The sequence below is a fragment of the Porites lutea genome, chromosome 14 (genome assembly GCF_958299795.1).
Source record: "Porites lutea chromosome 14, jaPorLute2.1, whole genome shotgun sequence".
Lineage (NCBI taxonomy): Eukaryota > Metazoa > Cnidaria > Anthozoa > Scleractinia > Poritidae > Porites > Porites lutea.
The window spans coordinates 21,798,188-21,813,132 of NC_133214.1; the positions used below are offsets into that span (position 1 = coordinate 21,798,188).

At 38.3% G+C, this 14,945-nt stretch overlaps 1 protein-coding gene and 1 long non-coding RNA gene across 2 annotated transcripts; both read right to left on the minus strand.

The window, feature by feature from the left end:
* Positions 1 to 495: 495 nt before the first annotated feature.
* On the minus strand, positions 496 to 8,241 carry LOC140923894 (homeobox protein Nkx-2.8-like). The gene is made up of 2 exons (XM_073373914.1): positions 7,962 to 8,241; positions 496 to 2,036 (listed from the first exon to the last, which is right to left on the minus strand). The coding sequence occupies exons 1-2, from the start codon at positions 8,179 to 8,181 to the stop codon at positions 1,504 to 1,506; spliced, it is 753 nt and encodes a 250-aa protein (XP_073230015.1). The 5' UTR covers positions 8,182 to 8,241; the 3' UTR covers positions 496 to 1,503.
* Positions 8,242 to 10,423: 2,182 nt separating this feature from the next.
* Positions 10,424 to 14,007, minus strand: LOC140923903 (uncharacterized). The gene is made up of 2 exons (XR_012164196.1): positions 13,133 to 14,007; positions 10,424 to 10,643 (listed from the first exon to the last, which is right to left on the minus strand). It is a non-coding gene; the product is annotated as an uncharacterized lncRNA (long non-coding RNA).
* Positions 14,008 to 14,945: the final 938 nt, after the last annotated feature.

Below are 14,945 nucleotides of genomic sequence, written 5' to 3' on the forward strand. Positions count from 1 at the left end.
TTGTATTTTGCTGTATAAGTTGATTCTAGCCTGTAGTTGCGAGCAGTATAAAGTTTCTCTCATTGTGTTCTGTTTATAATGTTGTCAACCTGACGTTAGTTCATTATTTTTATACTTTTTGCGGATGAAGTTCCAAAGCCGACCGGGTGACCGTAAAAATGACCTTTAAACATTATTTTGCCGGCGGTGTCGGCGATTTACTTTAACAAAATGTTTTTTCAGGTGGATATTCACGGAAATGCTACAAATTTAGCTGAACTTTTCAATTTTCAGCCAATTATGGTGGCACGAAGAAGTTCTAAGACTGGAATCTGTGGACGAAATCTTACGACCGTAAATGGTACCTTTCCTCTAGGTCTTCGGTAATGATCTATTATTTTTTAACAATTGTTGTGTTAAAGCTTTTTTGGAATTGTAAGGGTTTAAACAAGAACAACCCCTTTGACTGGGTGGGCGAGGATCTTTCATAGACTTTAAGAACACATTTCTCTAAGTAGCGCGTTAAGAGCTTACCACGTTAAGTACTATGAAGCACATTAAAAAGTATCATGACACACAAAGTTTCTTTACATAATTTATTTTAAGAGCAATTTACAGCAAGGAAGAGGCTGAGTGCTGAAAGATTGTTGAGATGAAGAAGAAAATCTTGTCATTGAATGCCGAGAAGAAAAAGTAATCTAATTTGATGTATTAAAGAATGAAAAGATTGTATTCTGTATTTCCGTTGTAAATTAAGTAAATTTATGATTGAGCAATCACACAGATAGTTACAACAAACCCCCACCCAGAATATACGATAACTTTCGCAGTTAATTTTAGACAATTCCTATTTTACCTTTAATAAAATATACACTATATGTACACTGGATTCCACATTTAAAACGAACTTTAACTTCCAAATTTACTATTAATTGTATCAGGGAATGAAATTTAATTTATTTTCATTGTGCGAGTATACCAGAAGAACCAAACGTATTGAGCGGACGAAGGAGCAACTAGATAATTTTTGTACAGAGGGTATGAAGTCAAAATATTATTCATCATTCTATCGTGTGGTCACATTGAAAGCGGTATTACTATTCTTTCCCAGGGTTTAAGGAGATACGTCTCGCAATTTAACTGATTTTCTCTTATTTCCTTGCTTGTGAAACGAAGTCTCTTATTGGAATTTATTTCAAGAGCCATGGTCAAATAAGAACATTTTTGCCCTTTCCTTAGCGTTCTTCTCCATTTTCATACGAGCGGTTATTTTGATTTTTCCGACCTTTCCTCATATAGCTTGTCAAGTTAACTTTTCTGAACATTATCAATGGAGTTTGGCTTGATAAAAGAAATAACAACTGTGGGCTTATTACGTGACCTAGCCCCCTTAATAAATGACAGTGAATGACGGAATTATTTCAATGTAAACCCTTCCCTGCAGCGATTTTTCTCCGGGTTCTTTCACAATTCTTGTTACCTAACTTACATTGACATGCCTACACTGTTGAAAAAAGAAAAAGCTTAGTAAAATAGTGGAGGATGAAAGTAAACGTGTCTTTGCCTTTCATACTGACATGAAGGATAACGCAAATAGTTTTGATTTTGTTGCGCAGTTACTGAGGTCAGAGTGCTTACAGGGGGTGGAGGACAAACAGCGGTCCAGGGCATAAAGGCAGACGGAAACGTACTGATATTGTCTCTAGGCTCATAATATGGGCACGGCTGTAAGCACGGCACCTCGGCAGGATGGTAATGTCCCCCACAAGGCGTCTTGATGTCTTCCTCGAACTGCCCATCCTGTTTGATTTGTTGACGACTTTTGTATCGATGGTTCTGGAACCAAATCTTCACTTGTGAAGGGGTTAAGTTTATCATTCTTGCTAACTGGTCTCTCTCAACCGCGGAGAGGTACTTTTGGACGCGAAATCTACTCTCTAATTGATAAACCTGGGCCTTGGTGAATAAAATGCGCCTCTTTTTCTTGCCAGGTGTTTTTGTCTTGTCTACATCCTTGGTATTTGCTTCATGACGGACCCTTTCCTCAGACTTTGATCCTGAAGGAAATTGGAAATTATAAATGACTTTTTCACTCCTAGAGCCAGTAGTATTCTTTGCCCTTTAACTACAAATAATGCCTTAAATTATAGCGTTTAAAAAATTTCAATTTCATTTTGTAGAGGATATTCTTATTTATCTACATAGTTTATTTAGTTACTTTACAATATTATCTGTTATGACTGCTGTAACCTCTCCTCTCCGCCCGCCTTGTCCAGCTTTTGCTATTTGCGGGCAAAGATGGCAAAGTGATGTGTATGAAAATAAAGTATAGTGTGTGATATAGAAACCGTAAAAGAGGGAGAAAAAGAATGGTTACCCTACAGGAGTTCGTCTCGAGACTAAAAAGGTATAAAACCACTTTGTACAATGAATTTCATCAACAGTCTCTGGCCGTTAGGAACACTATACGCCAAAATAAACAGCACCACAGGAGAGTACTGCTTTATAGTAGCCTTCAGTTGAATAATCGGCACACGATAGGATTTTATCATTAGACTCGAAGGTCAGAATCTCTTTGCACAACATAATAAACAGCACCACAGGAAATGACTGGTCAGAAGCTTCTATTTTTCATTTTTCGCACGGATTTCCCGTCTCGTCCACAGATTCAGTAGCTAGAAGCTAGCACGAAAATATTTGTTCATTCAGTTCCTACACATTCCTCAAACAAAATGTATCAATCTTCTATAACCTCATTTTTTTGCCTCATTTTAACATTAGAGATCTCTCTATTATCGGGATGTGAACTGAATTAAGGGTTTTGTTATTCAAACGCTATAAGTGAGCAAAATACGTGGTTCGAAGAATGGGGGAGAATATAATATAATGTTGCATTTTAACGCGCTTTATTCTTGACACCTTGCTCCCACTGAGAAAAGTACAGGCCCTCTCTAATGTGCTCTTCTTCTTTACTGACAGTTCATTTCCAAAGCCATGATCCACACGAAATGTACTTTTTAAAGCTTTTTGAGTCTGTAGACGAAATTCTGTGGTGTAGAATTTCAAATGAAACCTTTTTGGGCCATACCTTCCCATTTGTACTAAATTTTTTCTGAGTACTTCATAAAGTACTTTTTTTAATATTTGGATTTTCTCAAGTTTAGAACTTTTAAGCGCTACAAAATACATTAGCGCCATTAGAATCTTCAGTTGAAAGAGAAGATACAAGGCACCATTTCAGTTACATTATTATTAGTAGTACTATTTACTCGCTTTAAGAACCCATTGGAAGACTTGAATTTTCTCTTTTTCAGCACCACTTGGCCAAGACAGGAAAGTAATTGAGTTACACTCGCCTTAAGAAAAATGTGTGAACCTTTTAAGTTCTCCCACGCAAAGACAGCAGGGTATCGGCGGACAACTCGATGAAAAAAACACAGCGCCAGAATGAACACTTCGCATGCAACACAAAACAGTTAAAACCAGAGCCGAAGAAAGTTTTGTCTGACTATAGAACAAAGGTTTTAACCGAGTTAAACCTTTAGCGTTTTGGTATTATTTTATTGTCCTTGTTTTTCTTGATTGGCGGTGAAAGAAGTAACAAAATAAGAGGAAATTCGTTCCGTGAGATACTTTATTTGAAATTTTAGATCGAGGGGATTACAATCTGTAGTGAAATACAGTTCTAAGTGTGGCAAAAGTTTTGTATCATCACAGTGCCGGGCTAAGCTGCCGTTTTGTTAAACAGTATGGTTAAGTCTCGAGTAATTACATTCAGTGATTTCTAGGATCTCACAGGAGGTTCATCCTTTTAACTAGAGTGGGTAAAATCACACTATAGTATTGTAACTATTAGTTTTGAATGATCAGGCTGTGGAGGTGTGCCTGTCCTCAAAATCTTAGGACTAAAGTGGAATGAATTAAATTTATAGAAATAAAATGAGTGGAGTGTGTTACTAAATGCTATGAAACATCTAAAAAGAACTATACATAGAGAAAAAAAAAACTGTTTTCGGAATGCCATACTTTGATGTGTTAAAAGCTAGTACCACGTTAGTTCAACTCGTATATAAAGTTACACCCTTTTTATACTTCTATCAACAATTTTCAAATGAAGCTGACTAAAATAATTGTTGTTTTTTTGTGCGCTTAATGCGCCTCAAAAAGTTTTAATGATGCTGTTTCTACAGGTGTCTTTTGTTCTTTTCCAAGTGGAGAAGCCTGAAATGGCAGAACTGATTCATTTGTCTGGTTATGACAAATTGCTAAATAATTTATTGTAGTTAGAGTCGAGCATTAAGTTTAGTTGCATCATACTAATGTTTAAACCAAATAAACATTCTACAATGATGAAGTTTCTTTGATTTATATATTTAGAAAAAGGTAGAATAAGATAACAGCCTTACATGAAACTTACTTAGATTAGGGGAAAGAAAAATATAATTTCGGAATCAAAGGCCTCAGTCTTCGACTCAAACTTCTCGCGAGTTGTTGTCACCCATATTTCGCACGAAATAGAATGCAGAACTTTTCTCAAATGTTTTGCGGGAGTTTTAATGGTAGATATGTATTTTCCGGGTGGTAAATAACAGCTGATAATAGACCGGTAGTGGGTTAATGGCAAAACGATGTCTGCACTGGAACAATTAGCTCTTAAGGTCAGACTGGAGTAATGACCACAATGAGATTTTTATGACCGGAAAAACAGATAATATGGTGTAGTAATTTGTTCTAAAAAGCTGAAAATGAAGAAATAATAAAGTAACTCAATGGCTTAAACAGAAAGCAGTAATTTCTTATGACCGGAATAGCAAAATTGTTGGCAAAATCTGATCAGTAGCTTTGTTTATTTGCATAGCGAAAACTTCAAGTTTCGATCATCGAGTAACGTCTCTAAAAGAAGAAAAAACTGAAAAAAAAAAGACTATCAGAATAAAAATTAACGTTAAAATTGCTGACTTACAATGTAAAGAACTGCAAAGAAACTCTCGCTTTCCAAGAAGGTTGAAATACTGCGCGTTAGTTTCGTTTTCATAAGTATTTTAGGCAGATCCACCTGGATAATAGAGCGTGCACGACATGAAACGAATCTAGATAGGATATCATCCAAAAAGGGATCCATAAGTAGGTGTTTCCTTGTTCACGTAGCATAGTAATTTAAAAAATAAAGGTACGACAGGATTTGACAATACTGTCTTCTAAATCCCGTTCTATCATGTACACTGTACTACTGTCATACTGTATCATAACAGTTCATATACGAATTAAAAGTGATGAACTCGTACACGGTAAAAATATATGTACCACGGACTACCTCTGCTTGATTTTTTTTTGTTATTTTGCGATGATTTTACGCTTTAGGATTCCATTTATTACCTCATATGATAGCCTAGCCACGTTGTCCAGTAAAGAAAGTAAAGAAATCGTATGAAATCCATACAGTTCATGTCATCGAAGGGATTATTCTGTGAGATTATCAATTGTGTGAGAGCAACATACTGTCAGCAAGATTCTGCGATGCATGGGCACTTTGTTTTACTCGGCCTGTTTGCCTCTTTCATTGCGAACTAAGCATTAAGTGTATGGCAAAAGCAAGTTTTATAACGTAGCCTGGCTACAGGAAAGTTTGTTATCTTAATGCCCTTAAGTCAACCCATAGAAGTCTGAAGTCACTCATTGACAATTGCAAGACTCAGCTGACAAGGAAAAGATGAACTTGGAATGTTGCAGAGCTGAGAAAGTAAAAGATAAGGTCTTTTATTTGGCAACTTTATTTTATCTGTCGGCTTATGATTCCGGTAAAAACTGACTTAAATTTTGTTTGCCCTTTCTTATTTGAGGCGAAGATTCTTAATATTACTTATTGTTTTTTAGATCCACGAGCTAAAACCAACACATTTTTCCTTGAACATTAGATAAGATATTAATTTTCGATCAGTATCAGTAAAGAGGGCGTTGGGCGGATAGCAAGGTGACAAGACGTGAAAGTAGAAAAAAAGATCTGATTAAAATTTAGAAGAACGTTTGCGTGTTCTCAAATTTATAAAGTTGGGAGCCAAGAGTACCTCAACAACACAACTCCGCCCACTGTTAAAAAATTTACACCTTGCAATCTGCTGAGGACTTAATCTCAGGGGTCAGAAACCCATCTTGAGACAAAATGGCGCCTTGACTGTCAGACAGGCCAGCAGGAATGACTCGCTGTTTCGACGAAATTTCTATCCAATTTTATAATAATGATATGCCAATCAAGAAGAGGAAGAACTCGCAGTCCTCTTTGTGGTGAGGCTAAATGGAAAAATTACAGGAAGACCTTTGCAGAACATGTCATTTCCATACCACCCTGTGCTCTCCTTGCATACTCCAAATTGTCAGAGATTTTAGACAGTCTGTTAAGAGGTTCAAGTATTTCATTCTATAATCTTACTTTTATAATTCAGCAATGCCTCGTATCAATTGATGATAGTCTTGATTTCGTTTTAAATCCCACGTAATAAAGGATTTGGGGGAGGTTTTTGTATTTGCAAACTGTACCAACTCAATTCCCTTAAAACAATGCGTGAGAATTGGGATGTTTTAGATAAGATTCTTAAAAAGTAATTTCGCGTTTTTCCTGTCTTCTTGTAGGGATTAATTTGCAATAATCCCCACCACATAATGCACTCAATAGCGATAAACGCAAAGTCCTTCACGTTTTCTTCTACTTGTCACGATTATCAAGGCATTTTACTCCCAAGAGTGGTCAAAATTAGCATTAATGAAAAAATAACCAAGAAGTTTCGTTTTCTTAACTAATGGCGTTAAAACGCGAACAGTACCAGAAGAAACCAGATTTTATTCGGTAGCCAAAATCTGGTATGACATGTCAGTATCAAGACGTCAGAACGACATTACTGCACTTAGAAAATTAAAATTTCCTCTGGTAAAAAAGCCACAGTTCGTAACAAATCCGGGAAAGTCTACAGACTCATTGACCATTCAAACACTGTTTCACGTAGAGATACGAATTGTGATTTTTTGAACAACGTATATATATATCTATATATTCAATTCTCCTGAATCGGCCAGCTTGTCGAAAACACCGCCATCATGTCGAGAAGATGAAATACGTCAGTCTTTTTGAGAGACAAGAGGAATATAACAAAAACCAATAAAACTGTTTTTAGTATCTGCTCTGTTAAACAAAAGAACCGCACAATTTTGGCAAAAATGTTCAAAGTCAATACTGTCGAAACGTCGGTCTACAAACTCCGCAAACTGAAACGGTTGCATCAATAAACATGATTTCTCAGTTGAGCGTGTGACACGGCAATTGTTTCCTTTGAAGCCAATGGTCTTTTGCGATAACTTAAAGCTGCCTTTCGAACACTGACCTATAATGATTATTTATCAGGTAGAATCGGACGTAGCCATCTTCAGATGATCTGGTTAAAAAAGTTATCCAATTTAACTAAAGTCAATGCCTTTTTAATTGGATTCTACCTCACTGGAAAGAAACAATACTTTCCCACTAACACTCACTCATTTTCAACAGTGTTGAACCCTTTTGTAAGGGAAATTTGTTCTGGATATTGAGATTTCTAATAGTTTTCCACGGTATTAAAAGGAGAGCTCGATTATCGGGGAAACTTTGTCATTTGATTCAATAAGTTCCAGACGAGTCATGAAAATGTTGCCAGGACTTTCTCGTCAGAGAACGAAAATAATAAATAAATCTCGACACTAACAACTGCTGAATTTATTTTAAAAACACTAAGACGGCGGGCTTTACTACACGAACTACTATCACTGAGTCAGTCTATGGACTAATTCCGGGGCTCATTGTTATTTTAAGTTAAGCCAACATTGATCAGCTGGGTTTTGATAAAGCTTTCCTTTTCTACTCAGTCTTTTTTTGCCTGCTATGATCATAACAACCCTTCTTACTAACAGAAATAACAATAAACAATCTTCTTAAACATAAAAAGCAAAAAAAGGCTGACCTGTGTTCTTCTCCATGCTGATCAGGCTATTATTGTTATTGGGGCTGTTGTCGCCTCTAATATTGCTTCCATCTTCCGTTGTCACTGCTTTCTTGAAAGAAATCGTTTCAAAAGTGCTGCAAGTTTCACGATTCCTTTGAAATCTATCGTCTTCGTTGCCAGAATTAAGGATTCCATCGATAGAGAAACTAATGTTCTGTTTTGGGTTGATCTGAGCCATACCGCTCTTGAGACGCACGAGCTTGCTCGCAAGCTTAAACGAATCTGGTTAGCTTTTTAATGTGGATTTACGCGTGTGGCTATAGACCGGATATAAGGGCGGGACCTAATCGAGTGGACACGGCGCTAACACTACACAGACAGCTCTGTGATTGGTCACAAGGCAAGGTGCTGATCCGTAAGAGTTTAAAAATAATTTAGATAAGTGCAATACTTTACAAGACAAACAAAAACAAAATTGATTTCCTGCGACGGAAATGCCAGAGTAGCGCATGAGTGTTGATTGTTGTAGAAGACAGCAGATTATGAAGAAGGGAACATTAGCTTTGGCCAAAAGGTCAACGTTCGTCTCAAGAACCTGGATTTTATTAATACGCTGGCACGAAAAGCATCTACTCTTTCCAGCGAATCTTTGAGTAGCAGGAAGAACATAGCAGTTTATCGGCGTAACATTACATAATGTTAAGTATTAACGAATAAAGAGGCCTTTCTAATCTCAGAATTCACTTCCTTTTCTAGGGGTAAGCTGTCAGACTTGACAAACAAACGATGACTGTTTAATGGGCTTGAACACTAACTCAAGGAGTGTTCATTGTTCTTGCTATGACCCAAAACAGACTGATAACATGAGGGATTAGCGCAGTCAGCAGGAAAAAACGGAAGACAGAGTGGAATCGACTGTGTCAGTTCTGCTTTCTGTAAATAAGACTTACCAGAGACTTCATCAATTGATAGATATGTTTACAGAACACATTTACAGTTCGGGATGTCTTCTGGACGCGTTCGGCCAAAATACAACTCTGGTGAGTATTAATTCACGATACTTATACCTACAATTTCCCCCGCAATTTCCTCATCTTGTTTGTTTGACTGGACTAGAGAATACTAAAATGGAGTACTGCAAAATAGCTTTCATTTGACGAAAGATTACGCCTCTATATTCTTAACAGCTTAATATTAATAGTATTGAATGAACACTCTTAATTAAAAGAATTTCAACTACCGGTCGCTAATTTAGAACACACTTGTATGGAATGGTATAATTCAATAAATACTATTCACACCGTATTCAACGTAAGGAAAGGGAAAGGGTTATTCAGTGGGTGTTCATCCAGTATCGAGCCAAAGGCATCGCGTAATTTCAATATGTCTCAATTGCACAACATGCAGCAGAAGTATGGTACTGCGGCCCGAGCGACTGCGAAGGAGACTATTATGCCGGGTCCTTGACCTGGTTTAGGTTAATGCAAGCGGAATGGGAGTCCCCCCGGGTGCTAAGGTGTAACAGAGGCGTTTTGAAAGTCTCAGAAGCAGTACCCTAGTTAATTGTCGGTGAAGCGCCCCCCTCCTCTGAGGGGGCGCGGGGGTTGAAGTTGACATTCAACACGGAAGCCCCATTCCTTTATTTTCCACCGTGTAACCTGGGAAAAGCCTGAAAAGCGGTGAGCCTTGCGCTTTATTCTGTCCGAAATTTTTACCAGTCTTTACCTAACCTTAATAATGGTTGCTGGATCTTTTATTTCTTTTCGCATTGTGAATGCCCGGGGGGTCCCGGGTGTGAATGATAAAACTGATTGATAGAAATATGCAACCTTTCCAAGCTACCAGGGTAAAAGCTAAAAAGTATACGTCAGTTTCCGAAGCCCGGGGGCCCGGGTTCCGAAGGAGCCCCTACCATTTCCCACCCGAAAAGACTACTACAGTTTTCCCTGCGGTTTTTTATCGTTCTGCGCCGTGTTACGACTCAGGTGGCCCTAAAAGAACTCAGTGTTGTGTTACTATCTGCTAGTATTAACAAGAGGCCTTTTGCCCTTTTCAAAGGGATGGTGAATTGAAAAGAGAGGGTCAACACTAATAAGCATGTAGTGAATTAAACTAAAACTCTATCCCGGAAAAGGCACTCATCTTAGTAGAGCAATATGGCTCCGGGCCAGCGCGCGTCGCTGCCCGCGTGGGTAAAAACGTGGATTCCTAACAAACATACACGCGAGAATAGGCAATGGGAAATGTGCGAAAGGAGAAAAGTTACAGACTCTTCACGTTTGACAAAAGCGAAGGAAGCTTTAGTCGGCCGGCGAATAACGTAATCCAGGTCGTCAGGGGTCGTGATATGACGCAGATTTGATGGCCTAACGAGCGCTACATACTATCATCCTGCTGGCATCGTTCTGACATCGGCAAATCGCCACGACGTTTTACTATAAAAATTATCAAACAATTATAATGATTCCATACAGTAGAGATATATTTGTTAAGGGCTTTCATTTGAAGGAACACGTTCCTTTGTTTTTGTTTCACAAACCAGAAGTGAGGACTACGTCACATTTTAATCTGATTTCGCACCAGTCGCACGTCCCGTAACATCATTGTGTCCAAACATGTTAACTTTCAGGCTCACCAGATGACAATTTTACAGGATTAATCCCATTTTCTCTCTTTTTACTTAGCATCACGTCTAGGCATCTACAAAATGATTAAAACATTTTATTTTAGTGAGGCTCTCCCTACGAAACGTTGAAAGTCCGCCGGAGGGGCGGGGAGGGGGGGTGAGGAAGAACCCCTTGAGTGAAAGGGGTCAATAACCGATCAGTAAAATTAAGAGTATTTCGATCACAAGACTGTCTGAAAATTTGGGATCAATTTAGGTTTTTGGGAAACTGCCCATCTACCCCTCCCCTATGCTAACATTAACACTTACTTCTTACTTAGAGCAAAATGAGGGCTTAGGGGAGGGGTAGGTGGGCAGTTTTCCAGAAACCTAATTTGTACGTTCAAAAAGGCAAATCACCATTTTCACATTGCCCATAATACACCATGTTCATGCAAAATGTTTGGTGGAAATGGTGAATGCTAAAGGCTTGGCAAAACGGTTAGCATGACTTTTGAACTAAATCAGTGTAGTGTAGCATATATAAGTAGCCTGTTCAGGGCTCTCAGATAGTAGGGTAAGGTAGGTAACTGAAAGGCACGCGAAAATATAAGCGCATGATCTCCTCCCGTTTTAGTTTCGTGTTCGCGCTTTCTCAATTTCGCGAACCCGACCATCTCGGAGCCTGGAACAGGCTACATATAATGTAGTGATATCAGATATACCATTTTCTTTTACAATTCGGTGATTAACGCAAACAGTCAGAGTTTCAATTCCCTGCATGATACACTGAGCACTTGGGATTGGTCTTGCAAAGTATAAGTAGCGTTAAACAAAGGAACGTAGATCATCATATTTAAGCCTGTAAGCCGCTCCATTACTGTATCAAAACTGGTACAATTTTATTTACAATAACAAGGCTAGTCAATCTGCCACTGAATTCACTGAAGCGAAGTACCTTCAGTTCCATTTTACAACTAAAACGCAAGTATATTGTTGGATTTTAAATACTTCATGGGCATCATGTGTTTGCTTTATTGAAATATTTGAATGAATCTTACAGCTTTGTTTCTGGCGTGAACGAAAACGACAAGAAACAAACCCGGCTCATGGGAGGGGCCACCTCGAATGCCAATATGTTTACTGTACAAATGTGTGCTGAGAGAAATGCTATCACAGAAGACTTTGAGCTTAGCTATCTAAGAGCAAAAAAGAACAATTTCAAATGTTTACGTTGGCTCTCCAGGCGACGTAAAGTTAAGCTAAATTGTATGTTTAAGAGGGTATCAACGTGCCAAGGATTATAATTTTAAAGAATTCACAAACAACAGTGCCTTCACTGAGTCTGATCTTTAAGCAGGAAAAGCTAAAATTAGTCATGAAATAACTGGGTTGATTAATAACATGAACTGTATTGTGAAATGGAAGTAAAAATGCATGCAACTATGAAACTGCGCGATAATTACTGCAGTATTCATGTATTGAAACCTTAATCAATCCAAAAATTTGGATGGCGGGAATGAAATGTTGTCAGTTCATTGAAACTTGTACCGAAACTGCGGGAGAAATCTTATTGTGTGACCATTCAGAAGGAAACCCTTTTTTTTATCTCAAAAACGGAGTAGATTATTAGAGACTCTAGTAACAATTGGAACATTTCAGGGAGAATGTTTGTTATTCACGAAAATTGAACATTCTCAGGACATTCAATTGCCCCAGTTAGTTAAGCCGAAATAACATTTCATACATATACACTACTTACAGAATGTAATACATTCAAACACGACCATGTAAACACTACAATTCACGGGTACACAAACAGTTACGCTCTTTGGTGAACTGGTACAAGGCGGGAGAAAGTAAGAAAGACCCTGCAATTTTGAAAGGGTTGGAGAAGAAGAATCCTTTCCGAACTTCAGAACGCAGTACAGTTCCTCGTTTGCATAGCAGTAACATCGCTAGGCACAAGGAGAAGCTAATGGGTGAGTTAGTTACTTATATAGCGCAAAAATTCACGGCATATATATGATCTATTGCGCTTCACAGCGTCGAAGCAATCTGAAGTTGCAGTAAGCGAACGCCGTCATTCGGAACCTATTTAGTTCCATTCAAGTAAGATATCCTGCTCTCTAGATTCTTTTAAGCTGTTCAAAACGTCCTCCACTGTAAGGCACCTATATTAAAGACTGTGCGGGGGATATTCGCAACATGTATTCTAAGATCCAGTCATTCTCGAACTTAAAGAAAGAGGGGTTATATATTCAATGACTCCACTGAACCAAGCCTCGTCTCGACTCTTCGATGGCCAATTTAAAAAGCTCGTTTCATTATCTGTTTAACCCAATAGTTCCCGGTGCTAATAAGTTCTGTTGAAACCGGACGAAATCAGTGTTTCAAAGTCTTGCAGCAAAATCTTTTAGTTACTCTTTTTCGATTTTTGTATTTCGGAAAACTGACTATGGAATTCCACGAATCTTGGGATCCTCACAGTGATGAACTATTTCGACAGTAGTGTCTGAGACAGCAACATTCGTTTATTGCAGTCTGTTCCCTTTCAATTACATCGCATTTTACATTGTCTTACCTTAGTGTACGACTCCACCATAATTTCACATATGTTGCTCCGAGAGTAGTTTGACAAGACAAGGAAGGCCACTGAAGTCAGCATTTATAAAATACTTTCACCAGCAGTCCAGAGTTTCCCTGGTAGACCGGCTGATATAGCCGTGGGGGCAGTTACAGAGGAATTCTGCAATGGGTACTCGAGGAACAAGTGTAAATGAAAGCTTGACGTCAGTAATTTATCGGTGACGAATTATACTCAAAAGCAAACATTAACACCATCGCTTAAATCTACTCGAGAATTTTCACAAAAAAAATTCCGGACTACTTTTTAAACAAGGTTGTATTATTCCTTAAGTTTCGAGAAACAGGTATATCAAGTTTTTCAAGAAGAATTGCAATGGCCACACTTAAACGTCTTTACAAATGGGATGACATACTTGAGGTCTTGGAGGCCGGACAACGGGGCATAGGAGGCCGACCATGTTTTGGAAGTTTCTGAGAAGAAAAGAATAGTTTTCCATTTTAAGACTCAGATATTAATATGTTATTTGTTGCAATTATAGAAAGGGGCATGTACGCTGGTGCCTCTATCGTGATTCACGTAGAAACAAAGCTTCTTTCTTGATGCATATACTGCCGATTAGAGTCATAGTGCCCTAAGGTATAATGTACAAACGTGGTAGTTTTAACTTGAAAACCCTTTTCACGGGCTTGATGGTGACGATTCGGTTCGATTCCATTAATTGAGGCTGAACCCCGGTAACTCGAACTCTGAAGGGCCGGGAAACGAAACAGCTCGAGTTATCGGGGTAAATTTCTGCGAAGTTTTGATCATAGCAAAGGAAATTTAGTTGTAGTTAGAGGGGGATTCGAGTTATCTGAGGTTCTACTGTATTACAGCATAATAAGAGATAGCATAGCTTAACGATTTGAATTGAGAGGGAAGGGGGGGGGGGAGGGGCTTGGTGGCAAATGACGCAAAGGGAAAGGCAGCCCATAAATCGGCTGTGTTGAAACGTTTAGTTCCGTCATTGAACGAGGAATTACAAATACGAAAGCGCATTTCGCAATAATCGCATGGTTTAAACGTATTATAAAATTCATGGTGAATTAAAATAGTTTGATATCGCATTACAATCTAATCTCTCTCTGTTGTGTGGCTTCGAGTGCGGATTAAGATATGCACTTCATTATACAGTCAGTCGAAAAATAAATCAGATTTGCAATTTATCCCTATTTCTTCACTCAAGAAGCTCTTCAAAAGAAAACACCCCCTCACGAAAAGGTGTTCGCCGAAATCTGTGTGTTGAAAACGCGCAAATGAGATATCTTACTCAAGATGAATGTGCAACTGTCACAAAGGTAAGATGTTTTTGGAAGATGACAAATTCATAAAGTTCATTACTCAAGCTTATTCGTGCTAGGAAGTTTATTCTAGACAGAATGGAATGGTGTTTGCTTAAAGAGGACAGGCTGCCGGATGTGGCTTTTAAGGTCTCTTCATACCATAGGCAACACAAGGGCTTAATGATACCTTTTAACTCAGAGATATAACTTACGAGTGGGTGACTGCTGTCAAGCGAAAGCCAAATAGTTTGATGTTTGGTTTACGTCAAACAACTTTATTTTATCTATTTTAAGAGATTTTATCTTACTCTCCGACTTATACAGTTCAAAGGAGGCTCAGAAATTTATAATTCGAGAGTAAGAGGAACAAAGCCCATTATTTTTCTTGCACAGTTTTGGCAATTCGTTAAGTCTTTCCTATTCTAACGAGATCAAGTGTTTAATATCACACACAAAAAAACGGAAATTGCGATCTTGAGGTAACA